Here is a 26,953-nt window from a genome sequence, read left to right on the forward strand (position 1 = left end):
TTCACACACTGTACAGAGACCGTGGGACAGAGGTGGGTGAAGTGTCTTGCCCAAGGACACTAACAGCATTTATTTGTGGGAGCTGGAATTGCACCACTAACCTTGGGGTCAGTGGATCTACCCGCTCAAGCAATGATGAGAGTGGGATTCAAACCGCCAACCTTTAAATCAGTGGGCAAACACTCAGCCCACCACTGTTTCCAAATAACATTTTATGCTTGCAACTGTGAGCTCCAGATGTGACTTTACATCTGCAGAACGTTTCCTTCAGTTAATATATGAATTGATTCTTGTTGCTGTTACTGTGGATTCATGCAACACTTTGGAAACTGTTAATAAAATGTGCTGTAGAAATACAAACAGATAAATGGATGTAGCTAAAGGAGGCGCAATATGTCACAAATACTGTAAACGTTCTGTACAAGTCGAAATAAACTGACCGTAAGTCACTGTTCCACTGTAGGAATAGACACTGAATGTGAAGAGCAGCAAGAAACATTAGGACTAACGCTCAGAGACGGAAGAACATGCTTTATTTATTTAATACCAAATACCCAAATCAAAATGTGTTTTGTAATGTCTTCAGAATCAGACGGGTCTATGAAACGGGTCAATCAGAACACTTTTCTTTACAATGAGATGTGTTTAAAAATATATAAATTTATGGAACAGCTTTATGTTGGTTTCATGATTTTTACATTTCTCATCACTCATAAGAGGAAAAAAATGTAATTAAAAATCTCAACTACCTCAACACAAAAGCAGTATACTCTGAACACCACCGCATGAAAGAGTACCACAAAACAGGTACTCACAAAGAGTATTCAGAACATGTGTGCTGGATATGCGTTATAGGTAGCACTACACACCGCTAAACCAGGACGAAACCGGGACTAAACCACAACAAAAAACACAATTAAACCAGGACTAAACCAGGACTACTCCACAATACAAACCACAACTAAACCGGGACTAAACCACAACAAAAAACACAACTAACTCAGGACTAAACCAGGTCTAAACCACAACATGAACCACAACTAAACCAGGACCAAATCAGAATTAAACCAGGGCTAAACCAGGACTGAACCACAACAAAAAACACAACAAAAACTAGGACTAAACCAGGTCTAAACCACAACAAAAACCAAGTTCAAACCAGGACTAAACCGGGACTAAAGTGGGACTAAAGAGGGATTAAACCTGGTGAATCAGCGTTTCAGTTTTGTGCAGTTAAAACTTGGAACAGTCCTGAAGATGTGAGACAGGCCTCTACTTTGACAATGCTTTAATCCAGGCTCAAACAGTTCTGTTAAGCTGCATGTGACTGAAAGGAGTTTAAAAATAGTTTTTATGAGTCTGTATAGTGATCTCTCTGCACCTCTAAAGCCTTTTGTAAAACCCTTTGTAAAGCCTTTTGACTGACTTTATAAATGAACAGGAGCCGTGACGGTCAGCAGCAGTCAAGTCCATAGTCTATGTGCGTCATCATGTAAATCAACTAAAACTATTGCAAATTATGTTTTTCCTCCAAAAGAAAAACTTGAGCAAGGTTTAGTCCTGAATCTGCAGATGTGAAGTGAACGTGCTGTGAACTACGACTGTCCCAAAACATATAGATTACACATTACTTTACTGTTACTAAATTAGATCCAAAGTTCCTAGTCAATGACGCAAAAGGCTCCGTGTACAGTAGCCCGCTAGCTAGCTCACTGCGTTTCAAAGCTAACAGTCACTTTTATTAAAGTGAAAAATCATATCTTGATTTACAGACCCAATAGTGAAATAAAAACCCCAGGATCATGTAGAGCGGGTTAATACAAACATTTAAGACCAAAATGATGAGTCTGACAGCAGCAGTTACAGAGAGAGGGGACACAGTTTTTATACAGAAAGTGAATTGGAGCCAAAGTCGATAGAGGCCACAATCACTTCCTGTTTGGAATGCGGCGCCTAGCAGGTTAGATATGTTCATTTATATAAACAGTACAGTCTATGCCACAGAGCCTAAAGGAGCACTAAAAAAACACCCAAAACATAATGAGAACCTTTATGTACATTTACATCTCTAGCTCATTCATTTTCATTATGGTACTGCAGAGTTTTTATTTTTATTTTGATATTAAAACTTTTGTCCCGGTTAATCTTTAGTAAACGTTGAAATGAAACGGCGTCTGCTTTGAATGTAGTCAAACCCTGTATGACTGGAAAGGTCATGTGACGCAGTTATCGTGAGATACTTATTTAACAAACATGCTCATTTGGTCCAGAGCTACACCCAGTTTACACCACCTCAGGCAGGCTCTCATCTGTGTACAGCCAAAAGGTTTATACACAGAACACGTTTACGTTATACACGAGCTGTCAAAGTATCGAGAATCAAAAACTAAATCGATACTAAAACCAGCACTGACACTACATACTCATTTGAGCTGATAACAATACTAAAAGAGTCCAACAGGTATTTCAAGTAGTGGTAGTATTTGGAGTAGTTTTATTATTTGAAGTGGTGCCAGTGGGTGAAGTAGTAGTATTTAAAATAGCTGTGGTATTTGGAGTAGATTTGGTATTTGAAATAGTAGCAGTGGTTGAAGTAGTGTGCCAAACAGAAGCAGCTCCACCTAAACGGGAAGGAGAGTCCAACGTCCTTTCAATCAGTCAGCACCGCCCTCTCATTTGCATTTAAGCCACAAAGAAAAGACGAAAAAAAAAAAAAGTGTAAATAAATAAAAGTTAATTAGTCCTGGTTCAGTCCTACCATTTAATGTTGAAAACTATTCTACTTTCTAAAGAAAGAATGTTTTTATCATCATGGTATCGGGATCAGTATTGAGTATCGAGTCTATTCCTTAGTATCAAAAAGGAGTTTGAACTCTTAATACCGTGGTAACCCTATACTTTTGGACCTCGTTTTAGTCAAAAGATAACTTGTACTTGTAATTATAGGCGACAACCCCAGATCTCACTGTGTGGCAGAGGGCCAACCACTGCACCACAGAACTTGATATAATCATAGACTAGAGTGAGTTTACACTTGTACAAACACCACATTGAAAGAGGACTAAACCAGGACTAAACCAGGACTAGACCAGAACTAAACCAGGACTAGACCAGAACCAAACCAGGATTAGACCAGAACCAAACCAGGCTAAATCATGACTAAACCATGGAACTGGGACTGAATCGGAGCTGAACTGGGACTGAATCAGGACTAGACCAGATCCAAACCAGGATTAAGTCAGGCAGGGATGGGACGATATACAATAATATTGTTAATCACGATTAAAAAGGTTAATTCATCATTTGTGGCATTTTTTAATCGTGATCATTGCACACGATTATAACTGTCTTTACAGCATCAGACTGTCTCATGTTTGCAGTTTAAATACAATGTTTAGATGTTAGTTCTGGTGTTTGTCCATAAGGGGACATCATAGTAATGAAACTTGTTAGCTTCTCTGCCTATTCTGAATCGGTGATGGTTCTTCACCTCAGTCACCGTCATGGCTAGTAACGGAGCACATTTATATCCTCCACTCAAGAAGGTGAAGTCTGATGTGTGGAATTATTCAGGATTTGAAAAACAAGACCAACAAGATGAGCCACCAATCTGCAGAGCCTGCGAAAAAAAGATACGGGTCCGAGGACAAACACGAGCAACTTACACGCACATTTAGGAGACAACCTTCCTGCATCATTTGACAAACTTGAGTCGAAAATATCCATCGTAAGTAACATACCATGTGAAATAAACTATTGAATGTAGTTTGTATTTGTATGAATCTGTGTTTGTGTCGACTTTGCTATTGCTACTTTAGGTTTAGCTGAACAGCATTTTGCACGGCTGACTGCACTTTAGAACAACCATGAATTAATCTGAATACCAATAACCTCCTAGGACCTGGCATCCACACATGTGGACAACACATTTTGAGTAGTCAAGGACAGAATACAATTTTTTTTTCTACACAAGGTTCTGGTGTCCACATATGAGGAAATTATACTTCCTTAATAATTATTGTGATAAAATCATTGGCCATTATAATCGTGAGTCTTAATTTTAATATCATCCCATCCCTAAAGTCAGGACTAAAGCAGGACTAAGGCAGGACTAAGGCAGGACTAAGGCAGGACTAAGGCAGGACTAAGGCAGGACTAAGGCAGGACTAAGGCAGGGCTAAGGCAGGACTAAGGCAGGGCTAAGGCAGGGCTAAGGCAGGGCTAAGGCAGGACTAAGGCAGGACTAAGGCAGGACTAAGGCAGGACTAAGGCAGGGCCAGACCAGGTCCAGACCAGGTCCAGACCAGGTCCAGACCAGGTCCAGGTCAGGTCCAGGTCAGGTCCAGGTCAGGTCCAGATCAGGTCCAGATCAGGTCCAGATCAGGTCCAGATCAGGTCTAAATCATACTGGATCAAGCCCTAATGAAAGAATGGACTGAAAATTAAAATAAAGCCACATCCTTCTGTGGTTGGCGTGACACCAGAATGTGCCGAATGTAAAATTATCACGAGAGCCTTCTACACGTGAGCACAGGCAGGACTTTAAAATGACAGCACGAATAAAAGAGGAAATAAAAACAATAAAACCGGAAATAAAAACAAAAAACGGGAAAAAAGTTCATTAATGCAAAAAGTGGAAACTTTGAGGATCTGAATGTTAAAAAGTAGATTGAACTTTTTTCCTTTCATAAGTAAAAGTACCGGTGTAGGTATAAGTAAAGGTATATGTAAAAGTATAAGTAAAAAAACTTTTCTAGTATAATAGTATAAGTAAAAGTACCAGTATATGTAAAAGTATACAAGTATAAAAGTAACTGTGTGTAACAGTATACAAGTATAAAAGTACCTGTACGTGTAAATGTATGCGTATGCGTGTTTTGTATAATTATGAAAATACCTGTGTGGTATAAGTAAAAGTAAAAGTACCTGTGTGTGTTTTCATGTGCTCGTCGAAGTACTGCTTCATGTTGAAGTCTTTTCCGCACCACTGACACATGAACTGCTTGTGTCCGATGTGGATGCTCATGTGGGAGCGGAGCTGGTACTTGTACTGGAAACGCTCGTCACAGTTCTGCACAAAAAGAAAACAACAAAACGTGAAACACTCCTCACAGTTCTGCACAGAAACAAAACAATAACAGAAGAACAGATCAACACCAGAACGATGTTAAAATGAACCAGAATCTTCTGCTGGAAAAGGCCTTTGGAACCAAGATATTTTGCTTTCACCTTCACTTCTACACCACGAACCTCTGATAATTTACTTATCAAACTGAATATTATATATATTAATATATATTAATGAAATTAACAGTGAGGCACTGATCTGATCCTGGCATCAGATATCGGCTTCTAAACATCGGTTCAGTTGATATCCTGGACCTTTAAACTGATGTAATGAGACATTTACAGGTCGACGTCAGACCAGAAAGTCTCAGAACAACTTTGTACAACTAGAAATTCAAACATTGTCATTCTGAGAAATAAGTAGCAACCACAGAACATATTCAGATCAGTTTACTCTTTTATATTTGTGGCATCAGTCGATATCAGGGATCAGACACTTAAAGCTGTTTTGTAAAATCAGTTTCAGAACTGAAAATGTTCGGTGCCTGCCTCATTAATATTGACAACTTAGTATTTATTTATGTGTAAAACTCTTTATCGACCTTATCTGGCCCTGCCCACTTTTGCCGTAAAGGCTCCTAAACCGCACTCTCCAGATAAGTAGGAATCTCATTCATCAATGGAGAATTTGGGAAAAGCTTCGGCACATCGTTAATGTCCACATTCATTCATTTGGGACAGTCCAAGCGAAGCCAATCAGAGCACTGCTTTTGGCGCCAACCGGCCTGTCACGAGAACACATTCTGAAGTGAGATATGTCGAAGTAAATATAGAGTATAAACGATAATATTGAAACCAAAACAAACTAGAATTAGCCCCAAAAGTGTCTTCTATATGAACAATATTGTTAAAAAAAATTAAATGAATGCAGCACTTACATGATCAACAACTTTAAATCAAGTTTTGTTCTATTTTCATCCCAAACATGCCTAAAACACATGGCTTTGTAGATGTACATGTTGTGAGACGTATGGAACTGTCTAATCACATGTTTAAGTAGAAGACGACTTTAAATATTTTGGTAGAACAGCTCCACCCAAACACACATGTTCTCTATCCACAAAGAGGAAAACGCCACCTTAATCAAAGGGTGAGCCACAGACCTGCTCCAAAGTGAGCCACATTTAGACTCAGGCACCAAATTAGACACAATTTGATACTTTTACATTATAACGCAATGGAGGGTTATTCAGCTTTTAAAAAGGTACTAAAACTATACACTGGAACATTCTCCATGGAGATAGACCACAGACTGTACAGATAAATGGACATAGCTTCAAGTGACTGAGTGTGACGTCACCACAGCGTTCAGCTAAAAAATGAAGCTCATCGAGGCTAGAGCAGTTATAGGGTGAATTTGGAGCAGAGTTCCATATTTGGAATTCTGACCACGAGTATCATAGCAACTAAAGAGCCAATCTGGAGCGAGGCTGTTGAAGGTAACGCCCCTTCCCGCCCACAGCGCTGGTTTGGCAGAGAGCAAACGCTTAGCAACGCTGACAATCAGAACCTGTTGCTAACGCTAGCAGGAGCAACCTCAGGGAAAGAAGGCGTCTGATTTGTCTGTTATTAATGTTCATATCTTGATTAACTGGATCATGTAGAGCGGGTTAATACGAACACTTAAGATTAAAATTAGTGAATTGTGACATAAATTGGAGCCAGAGTCAATGGAGCCGGAAGTGCGCCCATGATAACTTCCTGTTTGGTACGTGGTGGCTAGCAGGTTAGCTATGTGCTTTTATATATACAGTCTATGATTGGCACATACAGGATTAACTATAAAATCTTTCAGCTTTTGGATGTGTTATGAGCTCATGGCAGCTAAACCACTGAGCAAAGAGGCACAAAATGAAACTAGAGTCATTATTAAAAGCATAAACGAATCACAGGCATGTAATCAACCACTTTGATAAAACAAATAATAGATAATTTAGCCAAGTCTTGTCAAAACTTTTTTTTTAAGTCCGTTTCTTCCAGAGTGTCTCAGTGAGAACATGAGCCCAGATGTAACAAACACCTTTGCTCTATTCAAACATTAAGTGTAACAGAGAAAAGCATCGACCTGAGGAATGTGGATGAGCCGCCAGGTAAAAATGTGTAGGCCATCTCCACTGTGTGTGTATTTGTGTGTGTATTTGTGCGTGCGCGTCTCGTATATTCAGTCTCAACTTGGCCTGATTCCTTTAAATCAGCCTTACTGTACCCGTGTCTATGGTTCTCATCTCTGTGGATCATTATGTTATAATTTACACATTTTAAACCACAATATTCATCTAAAAACACTTAATAAAAGACACAAGTCCGCTGCCTTCCACGTTAGAAAACTGTGGTGTCCAGTGGGAGCTGACGTCGCCGTAAACGTCATCACAATAAAGCGCCGCATGCTGTCGGCGCCCCCTATGGACACCTGCACATCACACTAGAGCAGCACATTTTCTTTAATTTGTCCTACGAGTATCACCGATTACGCACTTCCTTCTTCAGTTTTATTTTCTTAAAAACATCTGTAATCTGAATCCTATTCTATCTACTAAGATATTCGTCTCCCGTGGTCATAATTACATGATGAGGATTGGCTCAAGTGACGAAACATCACTGTTAAAAGACGACAACAACAGACTGTTCCAAACATCAGCTCTGTTATTATTATGTTTGAGCAGAACAAGAGAAAACCAGATGTCTATTTTTGCAACTCAAAAGCTCAACGCTCTTTCATAATGAGAAGTTTGAGATTCACAGATTTTGAATGTGGCTGTATGTATTGTAGACTGTGTAAAGAAGTCGACTAAGTGACTGTGATGTCACCACAGCGTTCAGCTCCAAATGAAGCTCATCAAGGCTAACAGTTATAGGGGCCAATTTGTAATTCTGACCACGAGTATCATAGCAACCAAAGAGCCAATCCACAGCCAGGCTGTTGAAGGTAACGTCCCTTCCTGCCCGCAGGAGCAACCTCAGGGAAAGAAGGTGCCTGATTTGTCCGTTATTGATGTTCATATCTTGATTTACAGACACAATAGTGAAATAAAAACCCCAGGATCATGTAGAGCGGGTTAATACGAACATTTAAGACCAAAATGACGAGTCTGACAGCAGCAGTTACAGAGAGAGGGGACACAGTTTTTACACAGAAAGTGAATTGGTTACCTCAGTGTTCAGTGTTGTATTTGTGAGTGTGTGGGGGCGTGGCAGTGTGGGGGGTGTGGCTGAGTGGGCGTTTACCTCACAGCGAAATGGCTTCTCTCCAGAGTGCTGCAGGGAGTGGACCTTCAAGGACATGCTGCGTTTGAAGGACTTCCCACAGGTCTCACAGGTGAAGGGCATGTCCTTGGTGTGAGCTGAGAACAACAAAGAACAGACAGAACAGGCATTTAGAACAGATACGCTGATGTGATAAGTTGTATTTGGCCCAGAAAGTCTCAGAATGTTTGAACTTGTATTTATGTAAAGTTGTTCTGTTGTCAAGTTGTTACTTGGGAGAAAAGTAACAGCTGCATAAATGTGTGGATCAGTTTGGTCTTATTATTTTTGTTTAAAGGAAATAAATGCTATGTTTTCAGCCATTGGTATTGGTTGATATCGAGGATCAGCAGAAGCTTAAACCTAAAGTATCGGTATCGGATCGGTGCGTCCTTTCAATGTTCGAGGAATAGTGAGACTACCTGGGATTTCATGTTTAACTATTTAAAAAAAAAACTGCACAGAACAGTGTCCATATTTATGTTGTTCATAAACTCGATGGGTGTAAAGTTTGGACATTTTGCTCTTTATCTCCAAGATCAAAACTATGAACGGTTTGGACTTTTGTCATTTCTTGACCCTGAGGCTCAGCTGTGAAGTGAAAACCATTTCAGGGACTTTGTCATGAAGCTCATCGATAGAAGGACAAGAGTTTGAACTCCACAAAGCAAAGGGACAAAGGGACAAAGGGAGGAGACTTTAAGGAATTTGGATAGAATATATATATATAAAATATTGAGTTCACATATTCGAGGTCTTCTGTGTGGATCCAAACAGTAGAAAGTACAAATTAAAGAGGTTCACACAAACACATAAATGCCTCTAAAATGTTAATAGTTGTGATTTACTCTCTGTATGGTACTACTATCCCTGAAATGTTCTACAATATGGCATTAAATGTATTCATCTCCGTGGATGAAGTGGTCATATCTGAGAGGACAATGTGCCTGGTTACATCACCGCTCGTCTCCATGGAGACAGACATGTTTAAAACGCCTATGACAGGTTAGACTCATTTTACTAAAACATACTGTTATATAACACATTGATGGATTCAAAATATATATATTCAAGTATATTATGTTATCTCACTGTTCATTTTAAAGGTACTGTAATGTAATGTTCACTCTTTATTTAGTCATTATATTCAACTATGTAAACTATGTAATCTGCACTAATGTTTGTTCTTGAGTCTTGCAGAAAATGTCTTTTGAGAGTGCAGGATCCCACAGGAAGAAGGTCACTGTGAAACCTAAAACAGAAACATCATCATGTTTTGTTTTAAGGGAAAGAGTGACCTTGTGGAAATGCAAAAACAGAATATATTTCTCTGTGAATTTCGTCATATGTTTTTACACTGCTTGCAAAGTATATGCCCCCCCCCCTTCAGATGTGTATGTAACTAGGGTTCCCTAACTTTAATAAAAGAGGTGAAAGACGGTCTGGGCCCCAGAGAGGGTGGTGGTTTGTAACTGGGGTTTTTTGCCTCTCCGCTCTTTCTCCTCAATATTGAGACAAAATAATCTCTCTTGTCTTCTCTTCTCTTTTGAACTGTAATATAGGTTGTGAACCTATCACACATTATATTCAAGATTTGACAAAAACTTTCTGATTATTTTTCTGATTTTGGCCACTTTTTTTCTTAGATTTAAAATTGTTCTTCCTGGAGGAAGTAACAGCATCACACCCGGGATGTCCAAGCAAAGCAACCATGTAGTTCACTGGACCCAAACTCCTCCAGTGTCACAGAGATTAATATCTGACAAATAAAATATAATATATAGGTCAAGAAAATAAATAAGAATAAGAAAAATAAGTGATTAAAGATTGAATCATTCTTCATGTGAGTAAAAGTCGAGGGGGAAACATCTAGAACATGGTTAAATAGGTCTGATTTAAATCTAGATGATTTCACACCTTTGCTTTGACATTTCATTTAGACAAAGTACTTGGTTAATTAAGTATTTCTTAATAAATAAGAAATAAATAAAAAAAATAATTTAAAAAAATGTATAGATATGAACACCATCCTGGGTGCAGCCTGTTTACATGTTTTTATTAAATTGTGCACGACTGACCTGAGATAATGTGACATGTTTAGAACTTGTTGATATGAAATTGTTTATCGTGTTGCTAAAGCTAATCTGCTCGACACGACACTGGGTAAATACATCGAAATCAAGATTCAGCTTATCAATAGAAAACCAAGGAGGAACTCAGCGAGAGATGAGTCGATACTGTTTTTCTCATGTCTGAGACCGATACAGATTAGAATCCAGATGGCAATAAAATCTGTTGATATATTTGGACGGATATGTCGAATTGTGTAAATTTACTATAAACTCCCCCTAAGCAATTTTTTTTAACCACAGAGCTTTAATATGAAGAGACAGCTGCACCAATGTGACTACAGTGCTCTTAAAGTTATAATATGAAGTTTTGTGTGGATTTTTTTAAGCAGCAAATCTACCAAAAACAAAATATTGCCTTCTGCTGGACATTTAAGGCTGATATATTCTACATATTTCGTATTTCGGAAAGTTATTTCGAGGATCTCCCACTGAAAAGTTACACAGCAAATAGACTCTTGTAGCTTTAATCCATGTTCTAATGCTGCTACCTCCTCAAAAACAGACCTGGAGTTGTGTTTTCCTCAAATTGTGCTTTTAAAATTTACTACAAACCTGTGAGCAGTGTAGTCATGTTTTGTGGAGCCTTCCTTTAATGCAAAACATGTTTGTCTGGATTTTTTCAGCAGCAGATTGACCAAAACAAAATTTCGCCCTCTGCTGGACATTTAAAGGCGATCCAAATATAGAGTCCAAATATTGTCTTATCTTGAGCCTGGGCACTCACCATCCACAGCAAGAGGGATGAGGGATGAGATATACACTGACACTTACCAACCATGTGCTTTCGGACGTGGGCCATGGTATAAAACTTCTTCTCGCAGATTTCACATGAGAACTTTTTTTCTGCGTATCCATGAACGATCTTTATATGTTCATGAAGAGACCAGAGCTTCTTAAACGACTTATTACAGGAGACACACTGTAAAACACAGACATACATGTTTTAAGTTAATTTCACACAGACAGGCTTTTGTTTTAAGTTTGTGCAAGAGCTCCCTCTGGTGGACAAAACAACTTCACAAACTACAACCAGCCAGATAAATGAGTTTCAGTTTGTTTTGTTTAAAGTTAAATTTTAGCTAAAGTTGTACTTTTATATATCACATGACACATACAAAGGCTGAAGGTTTGGCAGTTTTTACTCGAAACAACAGAATTAGGTCAAATGGATTTTAGTGGGTTTTTTCTCACGTTTGTGACAATCCAAACACAATCTTCGGTTGTAAAATTTAGCTGTTTTTCTTTGGATTTAAATACACAGCGGCAGGTGATAAGCAAACAGGCCATCACCTGTGACAGTGTTGCCAGATAAGAAAAGATCCATCATTTTTTTTAGAGGCGTCCCCTTTACTTTAAAATGGAGTAATCTGTGGTATACTCTTTAGGACTGGAGGCTTTTCTGGAAAGATTTGGTAAAACAAAATGTATACAACAAAGAAGCAGAACAGGCAGCAAATTTTTAACTCAGCTCTTTCAAACTCTATGGAGGAAGTCATGTGACACATAAAAGAACGAACCAGGAAGCACCAGAGGCGAAATCATTTGCACACTGCTTTTCATCAGTTTCATAATCTCCAGAGCCAAGAATTTCTAGATCTTAAGATTTGACAAACACATTCTCATATACGTGTCCGGGCAGCGTCAAAACAAGAAAAAACACAAAAGTTGAACCTGACTCTTGCTCATTAGCGACAGTGTGAACTCTAACTGATCTTTAATGAACGCACATGTTTGAGGAGGGCTTGTGTAACGACCGCAGTAAATCTGTGATGACTGAAGTGAACCACAGCGACACCAGAGATGCCTCCAGGAAAAGTAAACACACCTCTCCATTATAAAAGTTCAGCTTCAAAATATCATGTTTCACTTTCAAGAATGATTCAGGCGCTCTCAAAGTAAAAGATATAAGAGAGAGAGGGAGAGAAAGGGAGATGGGGTGAGTGGTAGAGAGAGAGAGAGGGAGGGAGAGAGAGTGAGAGGGGGAGATGGGGTGAGAGAAAGAGAGAGAGAGAGAGAAGGAGAGAAAGGGAGATGGGGTGAGGGGGAGAGAGTGAGAGGGGGAGATGGGGTGAGGGAGAGAGAGAGAGAGCGGGAGGGAGATGAGTGCGGGGGAAAGAGAGAGGGGGAGAGAGCGAGAGGGATTGGGTGAGGGGGAGAGAGAGGGAGATGGAGTGAGGGAAAGAGAGAGGGAGGGAGAGAAACAGAGAGAGAGAGATGGAGGGAGAGGAGAAAGGGAGGGAGAGAAGGGAAGAGAGACAAGGAGAAGAGAGGTAGAGGGAGAGAGGGGGAGAGAGAGAACAAGAGAGAGATAGCGAGAGTATGAGGGGAGGAGGGAGGGAGAGATATATTTGTACATTCTTATTTTTAAACGTGTAGTATAAAAATAAATTAAGTAAAGCTGAACTGAATTGTGTGTGCCCAGGTGAGAATCCTGATTCAGGATCAGGTTAAACCGGGATCCTCTGAGGTGCAGTGTGTTAAACCTGCTGTCTATGAAACTCTATAGAAAAGTGACATGGGAATAACTATTTATTTTTTTATTTTTGCAAAGTGACTATTGTGATTCTCACCAAATGAAAAAGTAACTGTACATTCTAGAGAAGCTGTAATTCTAAAGCAGCACAACAACCACTGCAAAATGTATATAAATAAGTGGACTTAAAGGTCCTCTGTTCCACCTTGTGATGTCATGAAGTGGTAGTTTTCAAGTTAACAGCTCCTTTTACCTTTAGTTCAGTAGAGATTGGCAATTCCAGGGCTGAAATGATCCAAATGATTCTAGTGAAGGTTTATGGAGTTTAAAAACACAGTGGAGCACTATCTGTATTACCACATGATGACATCACAAGGTGGAACAGAGTGCTTTCTGTTTGTTTTGTGTTTGTTGAATTGTTTTATTAATGTATTCACTAATTTGAGAGAAAACCCCAGTCAGCATCACAAGGGCAGTGTTTTCTGTCTTTCTCCAGTTCCACAGAGTTTTCCTTTGATTTGAGTAAAGTAACTGGTACAGAGGTATTCAGAGTACAGTTACTTCATCATGTGATTTTGCACAGTGGTGTTGAGAAAAATATAAAAAAACTGCTCTTACTGTGTGTGTGATTTTCCGCCTCTTTTAGACATAATTTAAGGCATAACAACAAAAATAAAGCTGTTTGTCATTATATGTCATGTTTTTGCTCTATAATATAATACAAATCTGTGTAAAAGTATTTGGTGTATTCAGAAAATAGTACTCTGATTGGACCATACCTGTAAATTTCGTGCAAGGTGTGTCCAGTATGTTACCTGTAAATTATCTGTTTATCTACTGTATATTACCTGTCAGTGCCTCACCTGTACGTTCCTCTCAGAGTCTGTTACCTGTGTGTTACCTGTATATTACCTGTAGGGCGTGTCCAGTGCCTCATCTCTATGTACCTTTCATAGTGTGTTACCTGTATGTTGCCTGTGAGGTGTGTCCAGTGCGTCACCTGTAGGGCGTGTCAGTGCCTCACCTGTATGTTCCTCTCACAGTCTGTTTGCTGGTGCAGGGCGAGCTCGCTCTCCAGTACAAACTTCTTCCCACACTTGTCGCAGATCTGCATTCGTCTGTGTGTGACGTTCATGTGCTTCTCCAGGTACCAGCGGGTGTTAAAGACGCGCGGACACTTCTCACACGCGAGCATCTCCTTGTCCTCCACCTCCGCCTTACTCCCCACAGCGCCACCCGCAGACCCTCTGCTGGACTGATGCCCGGTCCTGCCCAGTCTCTTCTTGCCTTTCGGGGCCTCCATGTGCTTGCGGCGGCCTCTTGTGGTCATTCCTGTTAGGACAGTGAAACAATGGTCCCATGGTCATAGTCACGTTTTTATACAGCGCTTTTCCCCCTTCGAGACTAAAAGCACTTTACATCAAGAACTCACACTCACTCACACACTCACGCACACATTCACGCACCACTGTACACAGACACGGAGGGTGAGGTGGGTTAAGTGTCTTGCCCAAGGACACAACAACAGCATTCATCGGTGGGAGCTGGAATCACACCGCCAACCTGTGGGTCAGTGGATCTGACCGCTCAACCAATGATGCTTATGTTGAGAGCGAGATTTGAAACGCCAATGTTCGAATCAGTGGACAAACTCTAACGCCATTTTAATATTGTACTATATTGGTAAAGTACTTTTTTTAAGTAAAAGTACAAGACACATACAGCCTTTTGAATACATTAGCGTTTAAAACATTAGCAGTTTCACTAATTACTAAATCAATTGTCTGTGTAATACATCAGTCGTCCAGGTCTGAGGAATAATAAAGCCGCTTCTTCAGTTCTGGTCAGATTACTACTGGACACTGACATCTTTCTGAAAGTAGGAGCTAACTACACTGAAGCTAACACACCTGTTCGTGTACTGTTTCTGTTAGCTCGTTTAGCAAATAGAAATTATTTTGGTAATCCTAACTGACCTAAAACAGGAAAAGTGAGAAAAAAAGCATGTGTCTTTTTATATTGCGTATGTAAACTTGTGGTTTCAGCTGCATTTGTTTAGTTTCTGTTAGTGCAGCTCATTAGGCCGAGCAACAAACAGAAACTGTAAACAAATGGGTGTGTTAGTTTCAGTGTCATTACAACTGAAGAAGTGTCTTGGATGAGCAGCCAAACGTCTTTACTCTAAAACTTTTGTCCAGTTACAGATTTTTTTTTTTATTACTAAAGAAGTCGTTACGTTATTTTTGGCCGTATTAATCATAACACAAACCGTCAGCACCTGCGGCGTCAGAGGCAGAGGGGCTCAGAGCAGTCCGAACACTCTTCCTTCTTGGAGCGCTGTCTGTGTTGTCCAATCCCCTGCGAGCTCTTTGGGATCTCGTCGTACGACTTTCCAGTTCAATGTCGTCCTCCTCTTCCTCGTCCGTTTCCTCACTCTCTTCCTCTTCCTCCTCCTCCTCCTCTTCTTCTTCGTCATCTTCTTCCTCCTCGTCCTCGTCGTTTATCTCGATGTCTTCACTTTTATTATCGCTTTTGGAAACGTGCAGCGTCTGGTTGTTCAGATTCACCTCCACGATGATTTGCTCGCGCTTAAACCCGCTCTCGTCGCCATCTTCCTCTTCGCCGTCCTCGTCTTCGTCGTCTGTTTCCTCGGATGACCCATCACCACCGCCGCCGCCCTCCTGCTTACCCGCGCCCTCTGACCCAGCCCCTCCCTCCCTGAAATACTGCTGCGGGTTAACGACATTCTGGTCACCCATAGAGGGCTTCCCTGACATTTTATTGTCCACTAGCCCTGGGTAATGCGTTTCGCCGACTTCGCACTTATAAACTTTACCGGCCAAATCTAGATCCGAACTTGGCGTTGGGTGAAAATAGGTTGCGGACACCTGCCCCCTGTGCCCCTCCTCTTGGGACATTACGCTAAGGCCAGGGATAAAAACCTCTTCTTTGACGTTTTGGCAGGATTTCATGAAAAGTGAAACGGGTAACGGTAGAATGCCAACTTCCGGTAATATACGGTATTCGTTACGGCGATGCCAATGTGATCCAGCCAACGCAGAAACTACGGGCTAAAATCACTGCACCAATCCCCACCCTCTTTCTACTGAAAACCCAGGAGGAAGGGGGTGAGGTGGGCCAACGCTCAACCCGATTCAAACAGAGCGTCCATTTTGTTCAGGTCAGTAGATTCTAAAAACATGCAGCTTATTCCGAGTTTGGTCCATGGGGTTAAAATTAAAAACGAGCTGGAAAACGCAATGAGTCTAAAACTTTTGTGTAGAACATTTGAAAGTGATCTGCCTTGAGTTGTTTTGAAAGCTGGAGGCGAGTTCTCAGTCACTGCGTTTGTAAAGGCTGGTGCACCGCAGGGAGCCGAGGTCTTAAAAACAGGTGAAGAAGAGCTTCAGAGTGTCAGATGAGGAAGTGCTCCCAGACGCTACGAGCCGTGTTTGGATCCATCTGCAGCACGAGGCCTAGAAATGAGACACAACACAAAATGGAGATTAGATCAGAGCAATGGAACAGAAACAAGGGGAATATTAATGTTCTTTTTAAAATACAGGCAAAGGTGGAAGAAGTACTCCATTTTGTTACTTAAGTAAGAGTACAGATAATGGAGCAAAAAAAATCACATGAAAAAAAATCGACTTAATTAAAAGTACAGATATCAGAGCAAAACCTCAAGTAAAAGTAAAATTATCATATTTAAAAAATCTACTTAAGGTATTTCATCGATTTTGAGTCTTATAAATTTTCAAATGTGTTGATTTTGATAAAGATCTGAGCTGAATTTTGTTTGATATAAACAACTGAATCGATCGTATTTTTCTGTTTTTATTTGTATATTTTTGTTTTACTCAAATTCTGAACGTGTTAAAAATAAACCCTCAGCCTTTTCAGCAGGTCTCACACAATAATAAATGTACTTTTCAGTCCAGTTCAAAAATGTAGTGGAGTAGAAAGTAGAAATATTGCTCTCAAATGTACTCAAGTACACACTGTAAAATGTACTTAAGTACAAATACCTCAAATGTATACTCAAGTACAATCATTTTTAACTTTGCACAGCACAAAGCCTCCTGCACAAGTAAAGTTGAAAACACACGGTCAAGAGTAAAGTGGAGCTGCACATCACAATCTGAGGTCACGTCATTATGTTTATTTGTACAGGGAGCGTCCAATGAGACCAGACCCTCTCATGAGCGCCATGTTCAAACACACAACAATATAAAATATATCTGTGTAATCCCTCAGTTGTCCAGATCCGAGTCATATTAAAAGAAATATTCAAATCTGTAACTGGACAAAAAGACGTTTGGCTGCTGATCAAGTGCATTAGTGGCACCGATGGATCTTAAAGGCTACAGTTAATTTAATAGAATGTTTTTGTTTTTTTTAATTAAAAAACTTGTACCAAACAAGTAAAATAAAACATCTTGTACCTGCAGTGTGTCTCCTGAAACACATGGGATCCTCGAGTTCATCAGTTTAGTTCTGTGCACATGGAAACATCTGCAGGAGCCAAACCTACTTTTTAAATGCAAATTGCAAATCTCGTGTCAGCTTTTTCCCCAGAATCATGCAGCCGTAGGGTAAATACTTAAACACTTAAGGCTCTTCTGAGAATCGAATAAATACTAAAAAAATCTTTAAAAAGGCAGTGATTCAGGAGTTAAAAACGATACTAAAAGTTGCACACCGCCCATTGATGTTGTGAGCAGAGCCTAACCACAAGCTTTCGAGCTAGAAACAACCACAGGAAACTGTACTTCAACGAAACACACACAGAGCAGCCGGCTTCAAACCTGCAAACGTTTTAAAATGGAGTAATTTCATCTCTTTACTGTTTAGTTCTGAAATGCAAAACTTAATGTTGAGTTGTGCTGTTCTGGGTTACGCTCACACTGTTGTGGTTCAGGTTAACAACTGGTTCACCTCTGGCTTTTCACTCGAATAAGCAGCAACCGATGAAACCGACAAACCGAAAGAGTGGAATTTTTCAAAAGATTATCAAATTCAGTTGACTCAAAATAATAAAATACTGCACATACAACATGCAACACACAACATACAACATAAAATCCTTAAAATTCAAGACTAAAACCAGATAATTTTCCACATTAAATGGTAGTACTTTCTTTTATATTCCCATGTGTCCTTATATCTGTGTAATCCCTCAGTGTCCAGTAGGTTCCATAGTGGTCCATGGGTGTACACTAGTCAGCTAAAGAACTGGTTTGGTCCCTTTCTAGTCCGGGTCTAGTCCTGGTCTAATGTGGTGTCTGTACAAGTGTAAACTGACTCTAGTTTATGATTATATCAAGTTCTGTGGTGCAGTGGTTGACCCTCTGCCACACAGCGAGAAGGTCTGGGGTTGTTGTCTATAATTACAAGTACAAGTTTAACTTTTGACTAAAACGGGGTCAAAGACTATTTTGCAAACTTTTTTTTTTTTTTTTTTACTTATTTTGTGTAGTAAAGTATAAGGTCCTCACAATACTAAAAATTTCAAAATCCATTTTGATACAATGATAAAAAACCCTTTCTTTAGACAATAGAATGTGATTTTCAACATAAAGAGTAGGGCAACTTTTTTAGTATTGATATCTGCCAAAATGAGTATATAGGTTTGATACTACTTTTAATATCGATTAATAATAACAGCAGAGCTCATCAAGCCTTTTTGTGTAATATAGGACCTTTAAAATTTCCTGGATCTGGACAATTTTGCCTGAAATTAAAATTGTTGATTTTTTTTTTTTTTTTTTTTTATCAGCTCAGTTTCTTTACGGATCCATTTATTTATGGATCCATTTATTTATGGATCCATTTATTTATGGATCCATTTGTTTAAGGATCTGTTTGTTTAAGGATCCATTTGTTTAAGGATCTGTTTGTTTCACGGTGATGTTCAGATCATAATCACTGATTTATAGTTGACACTACCCTTCATAAAACTCATTTTCTACTTTCATCTTTCACCACAGGCCAGAACACTTTTGATTCAACTCATTTCATTTAGTGACAGCTTCTTGGCTCGAGTTTGTCAGCCACACCTTCGGGTTGCAGTAATCAAGCTTTTTCAGTTTCAATACAGACTTCGATACTATAGCTTTAAGCATCTGCCAATATGAACCAATACCAGAGGCTCAAAACACCATTTATTTCCTTTAAACAAAAATAAAATAATACAAAACTGATCCAGATGTGTTCTAGAGCTGTTACTTATCTCTGAATAACTTTGTTTACAGGTCATGGTCTCAGAATGTTTGATCTTTTATTTACACAGACTCATTATATCAATTTAAATTAACCACGATATCGACCACAGACTGAATAAAGAAGTGACTGAGTGAGTGTGACACCCACAGCGTTCAGCTCCAAATGAACCTCATTGAGGCTAGAGCAGTTATAGGGGCCAATCTTGAGCAGAGTTCCATATTTGGAATTCCGACCACGAGTATCATAGCAACCAAAGAGCCAATCCAAGCAGAGGGTGATGTTTGATTTGAACATCTGAGTACAAAGAGATGACTGCACTAGTGTAACTCCACTGTCACATTATGCAGGCTGTAGTAAAAAGGGCTGTGGGTAAGTTTGTAGTCACTTTATATGTTGAAAATAATCAAAATTGGCCCTAAATATCAGCTCAAAAATATCGTCTGCTCTGAATTCTAAACAATCGATATCGGCTTCGGCCATGAAAAAAAAACATATTGATCAATATCTAAAATAAACACCAGAATAAAACACTTTAGTACTTGGTTTGTCTGTACTGAGCATAGACATGGGACAAGATTGAAATTTCGTGTCACAATTATCATGGACAAAATAATTGCGATTAACAATTATATCACGATAATTATTGTTGCTGACCATTTAAAAATGTTCTTGACATGAATAATCACAATTTTAATGTCTGTGTAGACCCTCAGTCATCCAGGTGTGATCCATAGCAAACAACGAAGTTAAATCTGTCAACTGGACAGATCTTGTAGGAGTGAAGATGTTTCACTGCTCATCCAAGCGGCTTCTTCAGTTCTGAACTGGCCCAGCCCGAAGGAACGACGTGGGGCCGTCCTCCCGTGGACTCACCACCTGCGAGAGGAGCCATGAGGGGCGGGTGCAGAGAGATCTGGGCGGCAGTCGAAGGCGGGGACCTCGACGACCGGATCTCCGGACATGGAGACTAGCTCTGGGGACAGGGAATGTCCCCTCGCTGGGGGAGAAGGAGCCTGAGCTTGTGCGGGAGGTTGAGCGTTACCGGCTAGATATAGTCGGCCTCACCTCCACGCACAGCTTGGGCTCTGGAACCCAACTTCTTGAGAGGGGTTGGACTCTCCATTTCTCTGGCGTTGCCCACGGGGAGTGGCAGCGAGCTGGTGTGGGCTTGCTCATTGCCCCACAGCTCAGCCGCTGCGTGTTGGGGTTCGCTCCGGTGAACGAGAGGGTCGGGGACAGGCCTGCGCCTTCGGGTCGGGGACAGGTCTCTCACTGTTGTGTCGGCCTACGGGCCAAACAGCAGTGCAGAGTACCCGGCCTTCTTGGAGTCCCTGGGAGGGGTACTAGACAGTGCACCAACCGGGGACTCCGTTGTTCTCCTGGGGGACTTCAACGCCCATGTGGGTAACGACAGTGACACTTGGAGGGGCGGTTTGTCCATACGAACACCATGTTTGAGCACATGCATGTCCATCGGTGCACGTGGCACCAGGACACACTAGGTCGGAGGTCGATGATCGACTTTGTTGTCGTGTCATCTGACCTCCGACCGCGTGTCTTGGACACTCGGGTGAAGAGAGGGGCTGAGCTGTCAACTGATCACCCACCTGGTGGTGAGTTGGATCCGCTGGCGGAGGAGGAAGCCGGACAGACTTGGCAGGCCCAAGCGCATTGTGAGGGTCTGCTGGGAACGTCTGGCGTCTGTCAGAGGGGTCTTCAACTCCCACCTCCAGGAGAGCTTCTCCCTGATCCCGGGGGAGGTTGGAGACATGGACTCCAAGTGGGCCATGTTCTCCACCTCTATTGTCGATGCGGCTGCTCGTAGCTGTGGTCGTAAAGTCTGCGGTGCTTGTCGCGGCGGCAATCCCCGAACCCGGTGGTGGACACCGGAAGTAAGGGATGCCGTCAAGCTGAAGAAGGAGTCCTATCGAGCCTTGTTGGCTCGTGGGACTCCTGAGGCAGCTGATGAGTACCGGCGGGCCAAGCATGCCGCAGCTCGGGCGGTCACAGAGGCAAAAACTCGGGGTTGGGAGGAGTTCCGGGAGGCCATGGAGGAGGAGTATCGGACGGCCTCAAAGAGATTCTGGCAAACCGTCCGACGCCTCAGGAGGGGGAAGCAGTGCTTCACCAACACTGTTTACAGTGCGGGTGGAGAGCTGCTGACCTCGACTGGTGATGTTGTCGGGCGGTGGAAGGAATACTTTGAGGATCTCCTCAATCCCACTGTCACGTCTTCCGAGGAGGAAGCAGAAACTGGGGACCCAGAGGCGGACTCGTCCATCACCCTGGCTGAAGTCACTGAGGTGGTTGGCAAGCTCCTCAGTGGCAAGGCTCCAGGGGTGGACGAGATCCGTCCTGAGTACCTCAAGTCTCTGGATGTTGTGGGGCTGTCTTGGCTGACACATCTCTGCAACATCGCGTGGCGGTCGGGGACAGTACCTGTGGAATGGCAGACCGGGGTGGTGGTCCCTCTGTATAAGAAGGGGGACCAGAGGGTGTGTTCCAATTACAGGGGAATCACACTCCTCAGCCTTCCCGGTAAGGTCTATTCCAGGGTACTGGAGAGGAGAATCCAACCGATAGTCGAACCTCGGATTCAGGAGGAGCAGTGTGGTTTTCGTCCTGGTCGTGGAACACTGGACCAGCTCTATACTCTCCATCGGGTCCTCGAGGGCTCATGGGAGTATGCCCAACCAGTCCACATGTGTTCTGTGGATCTGGAGAAGGCATTCGACCGTGTCCCTCGTGGTGTCCTTTGGGGGGTGCTCTGGGAGTATGGGGTCCGGGGCTCTTTGCTAAGGGCTGTCCGGTCCCTGTATGACTGGAGCAGGAGCTGTGTTCGCATTGCCAGCAGTCAGACCTGTTCCCGGTGCATGTTGGACTCCGCCAGGGCTGCCCTTTGTCACCGGTTCTGTTCATTATACTTATGGACAGAATTTCTAGGCGCAGCCAGGGACCGGAGGGGGCCTGGTTTGGGAACCACAGGATTTCATCTCTGCTGTTTGCAGATGATGTTGTCCTGATGGCTTCTTCGAGCCAGGACCTGCAACAGGCACTGGGGCGGTTTGCAGCCGAGTGTGAAGCGGCTGGGATGAGAATCAGCTCCTCCAAATCCGAGGCCATGGTTCTCGACCGGAAAAAGGTGGTTTGCTCTCTCCGGGTTTGTGGTGAGTCTCTGCCCCAAGTGGAGGAGTTCAAGTATCTCGGGGTCTTGTTCACGAGTGAGGGAAGGATGGATCGGTGCAGCGTCTGCAGTGATGCGGTCGCTGTATCGGTCCGTTGTGGTAAAGAAGGAGCTGAGCCGGAAGGCGAAGCTCTCGATTTACCGGTCAATCTACGTTCCTACCCTCACCTATGGTCATGAGCTCTGGGTAATGACCGTAAGGACAAGGTCGCGGATACAAGCGGCTGAAATGGGCTTCCTCCGCAGAGTGGCCGGGCGCACCCTTAGGGATAGGGTGAGGAGCTCGGTCACACGGGAGGAGCTCGGAGTAGAGCCGCTGCTCCTACACGTTGAGAGGAACCAGTTGAGGTGGCTCGGGCATCTGCTCAGGATGCCTCCTGGACGCCTCCCTAGGGAGGTGTTCTGGGCATGTCCCACCGGGAGGAGGCCCCGGGGAAGACCCAGGACACGCTGGAGGGACTATGTCTCTCGGCTGGCCTGGGAACGCCTTGGGGTCCCACCGGAGGAGCTGGAGGACGTGTCCGGGGTGAGGGAAGTCTGGGAGTCCCTGCTTAGACTGCTGCCCCCGCGACCCGGCCCCGGATAAGTGGAAGAAAATGGATGGATGGATGGAAGTTCCATAACAGTGAAAACAACAGTGATCATCACGGAGAAGTAGTCTTTTTCTGCACATTCTTATGACACAATGGTGATTATAACGATTACATAAAAGTGCCACGAATGATTACTGTCAACCCTTTTTATCATGATAAACGATATTGTTCGATGTTGTTTCATCGTCCCATCCCTAACTGAGGATAGACTGTACATATAAATGGACAGAGCTAACATGCTAGTGCCACGTTCCAAACAGGAAGTGATCATCGACGCACTTCCGGCTCCAATTCACTTTCTGTGTAAAAACTATGTCCCCCTCTCTGTAACTGCTGCTGTCAGACTTGTCACTTCGGTCTTAAAATGTTTATATTCAACCTTTTGTAACCCTGAAATCTCAAGTCCAAAAATAAACAAATTCTCCCAAAGAAACTGGACACACGATAAATACTGTCCACAAAAATACTGTGGTATAGTTCTTATCCCATTAGTGTTAAAAACATCAGAGCCATTTGAATGAACTTGTGAGATTTCATAAGAACCAAGTACATCATTACAGCTCGTCTAAAAGTTGGCAGTGCTAGCGTCCGCTCACACCTGCCGGGAGGACGGAGCCTTCGGAGAAATGGAGAGATTTGGGAGAGCGGGGAAAAGCGCACGCTGACAGGAAAATATCCTGAGCACAAAGAGAAACAGATTAACCCAGTTCAAAACGACAGCCCCAAACATATCACAGAAGAAACATATTTTATGCACAAAACCTACTGAGGATTTTAGCTGACGAGTTAAGAGGATCTAAACTGCTGAGCTTGTCAAACGTGTTATTTAAGCCCCAAATGAACTGTCACAACAAGGAGATGGAATTAAACGAAGCTGGTGCGGTTATGTAAGTGATATGGAGTTACTCAGTTCTGGGTTTCATTCACTACAAATACGAGCTTTGATGTGGTGACAGAGCGCTCGATGCCTCTTGTAATTAGTCAACACCATCGCCTCCGTTACAGATCTGGGGTTCGAAATGAGAGTTTCACTTCATTTTACCGTTTAGAAACATTTTCACAATGAACTTTTAACCTCAACATAAAATATTAAATAGAAATTTGAATGACATGACGTGATATTATGGTCTGATGAATGTAGTGGTAAAGCTGCTGACAGTTTACAATGTTATGAATGTGAATAATTTTAATGTTATGAATAAGTTCCATGTTTAAACAACTTTTATATAATTTGACTTTATCAGTGAAAACACTATGGACAAGCAGGGCCGTCCATCCATCCATCCATTTTCTTCCGCTTATCCGGAGCCGGGTCACAGGGCAGCAGTCTAAGCAGGGACTCCCAAACTTCCCTCACCCCAGACACGTCCTCCAGCTCCTCCGGTGGGACCCCAAGGCGTTTCCAGGCCAGCCGAGAGACATAGTCCCTCCAGCGTGTCCTGGGTCTTCCCCGGGGCCTCCTCCCGGTGGGACATGCCCAGAACACCTCCCTAGGGAGGCGTCCAGGAGGCATCCTGAGCAGATGCCCGAGCCATTGCCACTGTCAACAGCAGGGCCGTTGACAGAAATTTGGGGGCCCTGGGCAAGAAGCCTTACATGGGCCCACCTCTAATGCAAAATACAAAGAAGGTCCCCCCCTATGTCCTGGGGCACATGTCTTTGTCCCCCCTGTCGACTCCCTGTAGATAAGTAGTTTTTTTATTGGAACATTCTGCTTATATAAAGGCGATTATCTTTGTTGGCGATTCTCACAATAAAATAAAATGTCCCATGAACGATTACTGTTCTATCCTTTATATCACGATCAACAATATGATTGTTCACTGCCCCCCTCTAGTGGTGGGAGGCAGGTCAAACAATGTGTAGGAGCCACTAGCCAACTTAGAACAAACTACAATATACTATTATTTTAGTTCATGGGAAATTTGTTTGCCTGTTTATTTTTGGGGTAAATTTGCATATTTAATATAGATTTTTGCCATGTTCATATTTCTTATGTTTACCTTAGCATCCTGTCTGTGGTTTCTTGGTCGGAGTTTCACTATAATCACTATATCCACTTTTATATATAAAACATGGAACTATATTTTTGGGTCAGTAGAGCAAAGAAAAAGTAATGAGAAATACTGAGACATTTATGGTTATTTTTTGTCTATATGATCAGATTGAGCCATTAAAAAGTTTGAATAAATAACAAACAAACTTGTTTGTTTGCTGCTCACCTGAAAATAAATCTATGGAAAAGCATGTCTGGACCTGGACATTGATGTTGTTATGCTGTACGCATAGACTGTTTATGTATGTGTGTATGTAAGTATGAATGTGTATCTATATATGTATATATGTGTATGTATGTATATATGCATGTGTATGTATGTATGCATGTATGTATATGTCCATATATATAAAAATAAATAGACATAGCTAACCTGTTAGCCACAGAGTCCAAAAAGGAAGTGATCATGTGCGCACTTTTGGCTCCAATTCACTTTCTGTGTAAAAACTGTGTCCCCTCTCTCTGTAACTGCTGCTGTCAGACTTGTCATTTTGGTCTTAAATGTTCGTATTAACCCGCTCTACATGATCCTGGGGTTTTTATTTCACTATTGTGACATCTTCTTTCCCTGAGGTCGCTCCCACTAGTGTTAGCAACAGGTTTGATTGACAGCGTTGTTAAGCGCCCGCTCCCTGCTAAACCAGCAAAAGGGGCGTTACCTTCAACAACTTCAATTAGGCCTGGGACGATATCGACATTTTGTGTGACGATTATCAAGGCCAAAATAATTGTGATTAACAATTATACCACAAAAATGATTAAAGTTGTTATGCATATGAATAATTAAACTTTAACAAAGAATGGCGATCATCATTATATAAAATGTCCCTTGAATGATAACTGTCAATGATAAATGATATTACTGTTTATATTCCATCCCTAACTTTGCACTAGATTGGCTCTCTGGTTTCTATAATTGCCGACAGAATTCCAATTATGGAACTCTGCTCCAAATTGTCATCAAATTGTTGTTGTTTTGGAGACATGCAAAATTAGAATATTGATTATATCGTTCAGAATTTAAATAGATAAATATATATTACACACACATTTCAAAAGGCAACAGACAGAGCCGATTCAAAACAAAAAGTGCAGTTTGTTTTATCACCAGAAGATATTAAAGGAGCTGTATGTAACCTGCCTCTTACGGTTTCCAGAAAGTTTCACACATCTGAGCGAGGCACAGATGTGTGAACCACAGTTTGACACACAAATATCACTATAGAGATATATTGAAATAAACTAATATTGAAACTGTTTATGACACCGACACAAAAACAGCGAGATAATCCCAATAACATTTTAACAACATTTTAAATAGACAGAATCACTAAAAGGCGTGAGCTGCGACAAATAAACACAGAAATCAGAAATCAGACAGATCAAATAACAAAAATCTCACCAAATTTGCAAAGAAAAAGTCCCCATGATAAATACTGGCCCCCAAAATATATAGTTCCAGCTTTCATAAACTGAATAAGGCGATATAGTGACTATTGTGACAGGCCTAATCTGACCCTGTGTCCAGAGCCTTGACCTGCAGAGACACATACAGGTGTGTCCAGTCTCAGTTTATGGACAGGCCTCATGTTCAGAACCTCCAGATTCACTCCCTGAGCTGCAGAGGCTGCACAAGCACTGAGTTCTGATTGGCTGCAGGTGCTGGGGTAAAACAACTGGATTTCAGCTTTGAATCTGGCAACACAAATGAGAGTCATGTGAGGCTCATTCTGCATTCTGATTGGATAATCGTCTTGAACCAAAACTCTAAATTATAACATAAATTAATGATGTCATGTCCAATGTTTTTATAATTAAGAATGAATCAGCATTTCAAAAGTTGTATATGGTTTGAACAAGTTTATCTTAACATTAATCTTACAATCTTTAAGTTTTTATTGAGACAAATAATAAAAGACT

At 41.7% G+C, this 26,953-nt stretch overlaps 1 protein-coding gene across 1 annotated transcript in view; it reads right to left on the reverse strand.

Moving 5' to 3' along the window:
* The window catches only part of znf652 (zinc finger protein 652), a 36,267-nt gene that overhangs the window by 7,335 nt on the left and 1,979 nt on the right, over positions 1 to 26,953 (reverse strand). The window contains exons 2-6 of the mRNA XM_033971824.2: positions 15,254 to 16,451; positions 14,000 to 14,307; positions 11,274 to 11,421; positions 8,353 to 8,468; positions 4,927 to 5,071 (exon numbers count right to left, since the gene is read on the reverse strand). Of these exons, the coding sequence (XP_033827715.1) occupies positions 4,927 to 5,071; positions 8,353 to 8,468; positions 11,274 to 11,421; positions 14,000 to 14,307; positions 15,254 to 15,947 (1,411 nt within the window). The 5' untranslated portion in view covers positions 15,948 to 16,451. The remainder of the gene's footprint in view (positions 1 to 4,926; positions 5,072 to 8,352; positions 8,469 to 11,273; positions 11,422 to 13,999; positions 14,308 to 15,253; positions 16,452 to 26,953) is intronic.

This window comes from Periophthalmus magnuspinnatus, chromosome 8 (genome assembly GCF_009829125.3).
Source record: "Periophthalmus magnuspinnatus isolate fPerMag1 chromosome 8, fPerMag1.2.pri, whole genome shotgun sequence".
Lineage (NCBI taxonomy): Eukaryota > Metazoa > Chordata > Actinopteri > Gobiiformes > Gobiidae > Periophthalmus > Periophthalmus magnuspinnatus.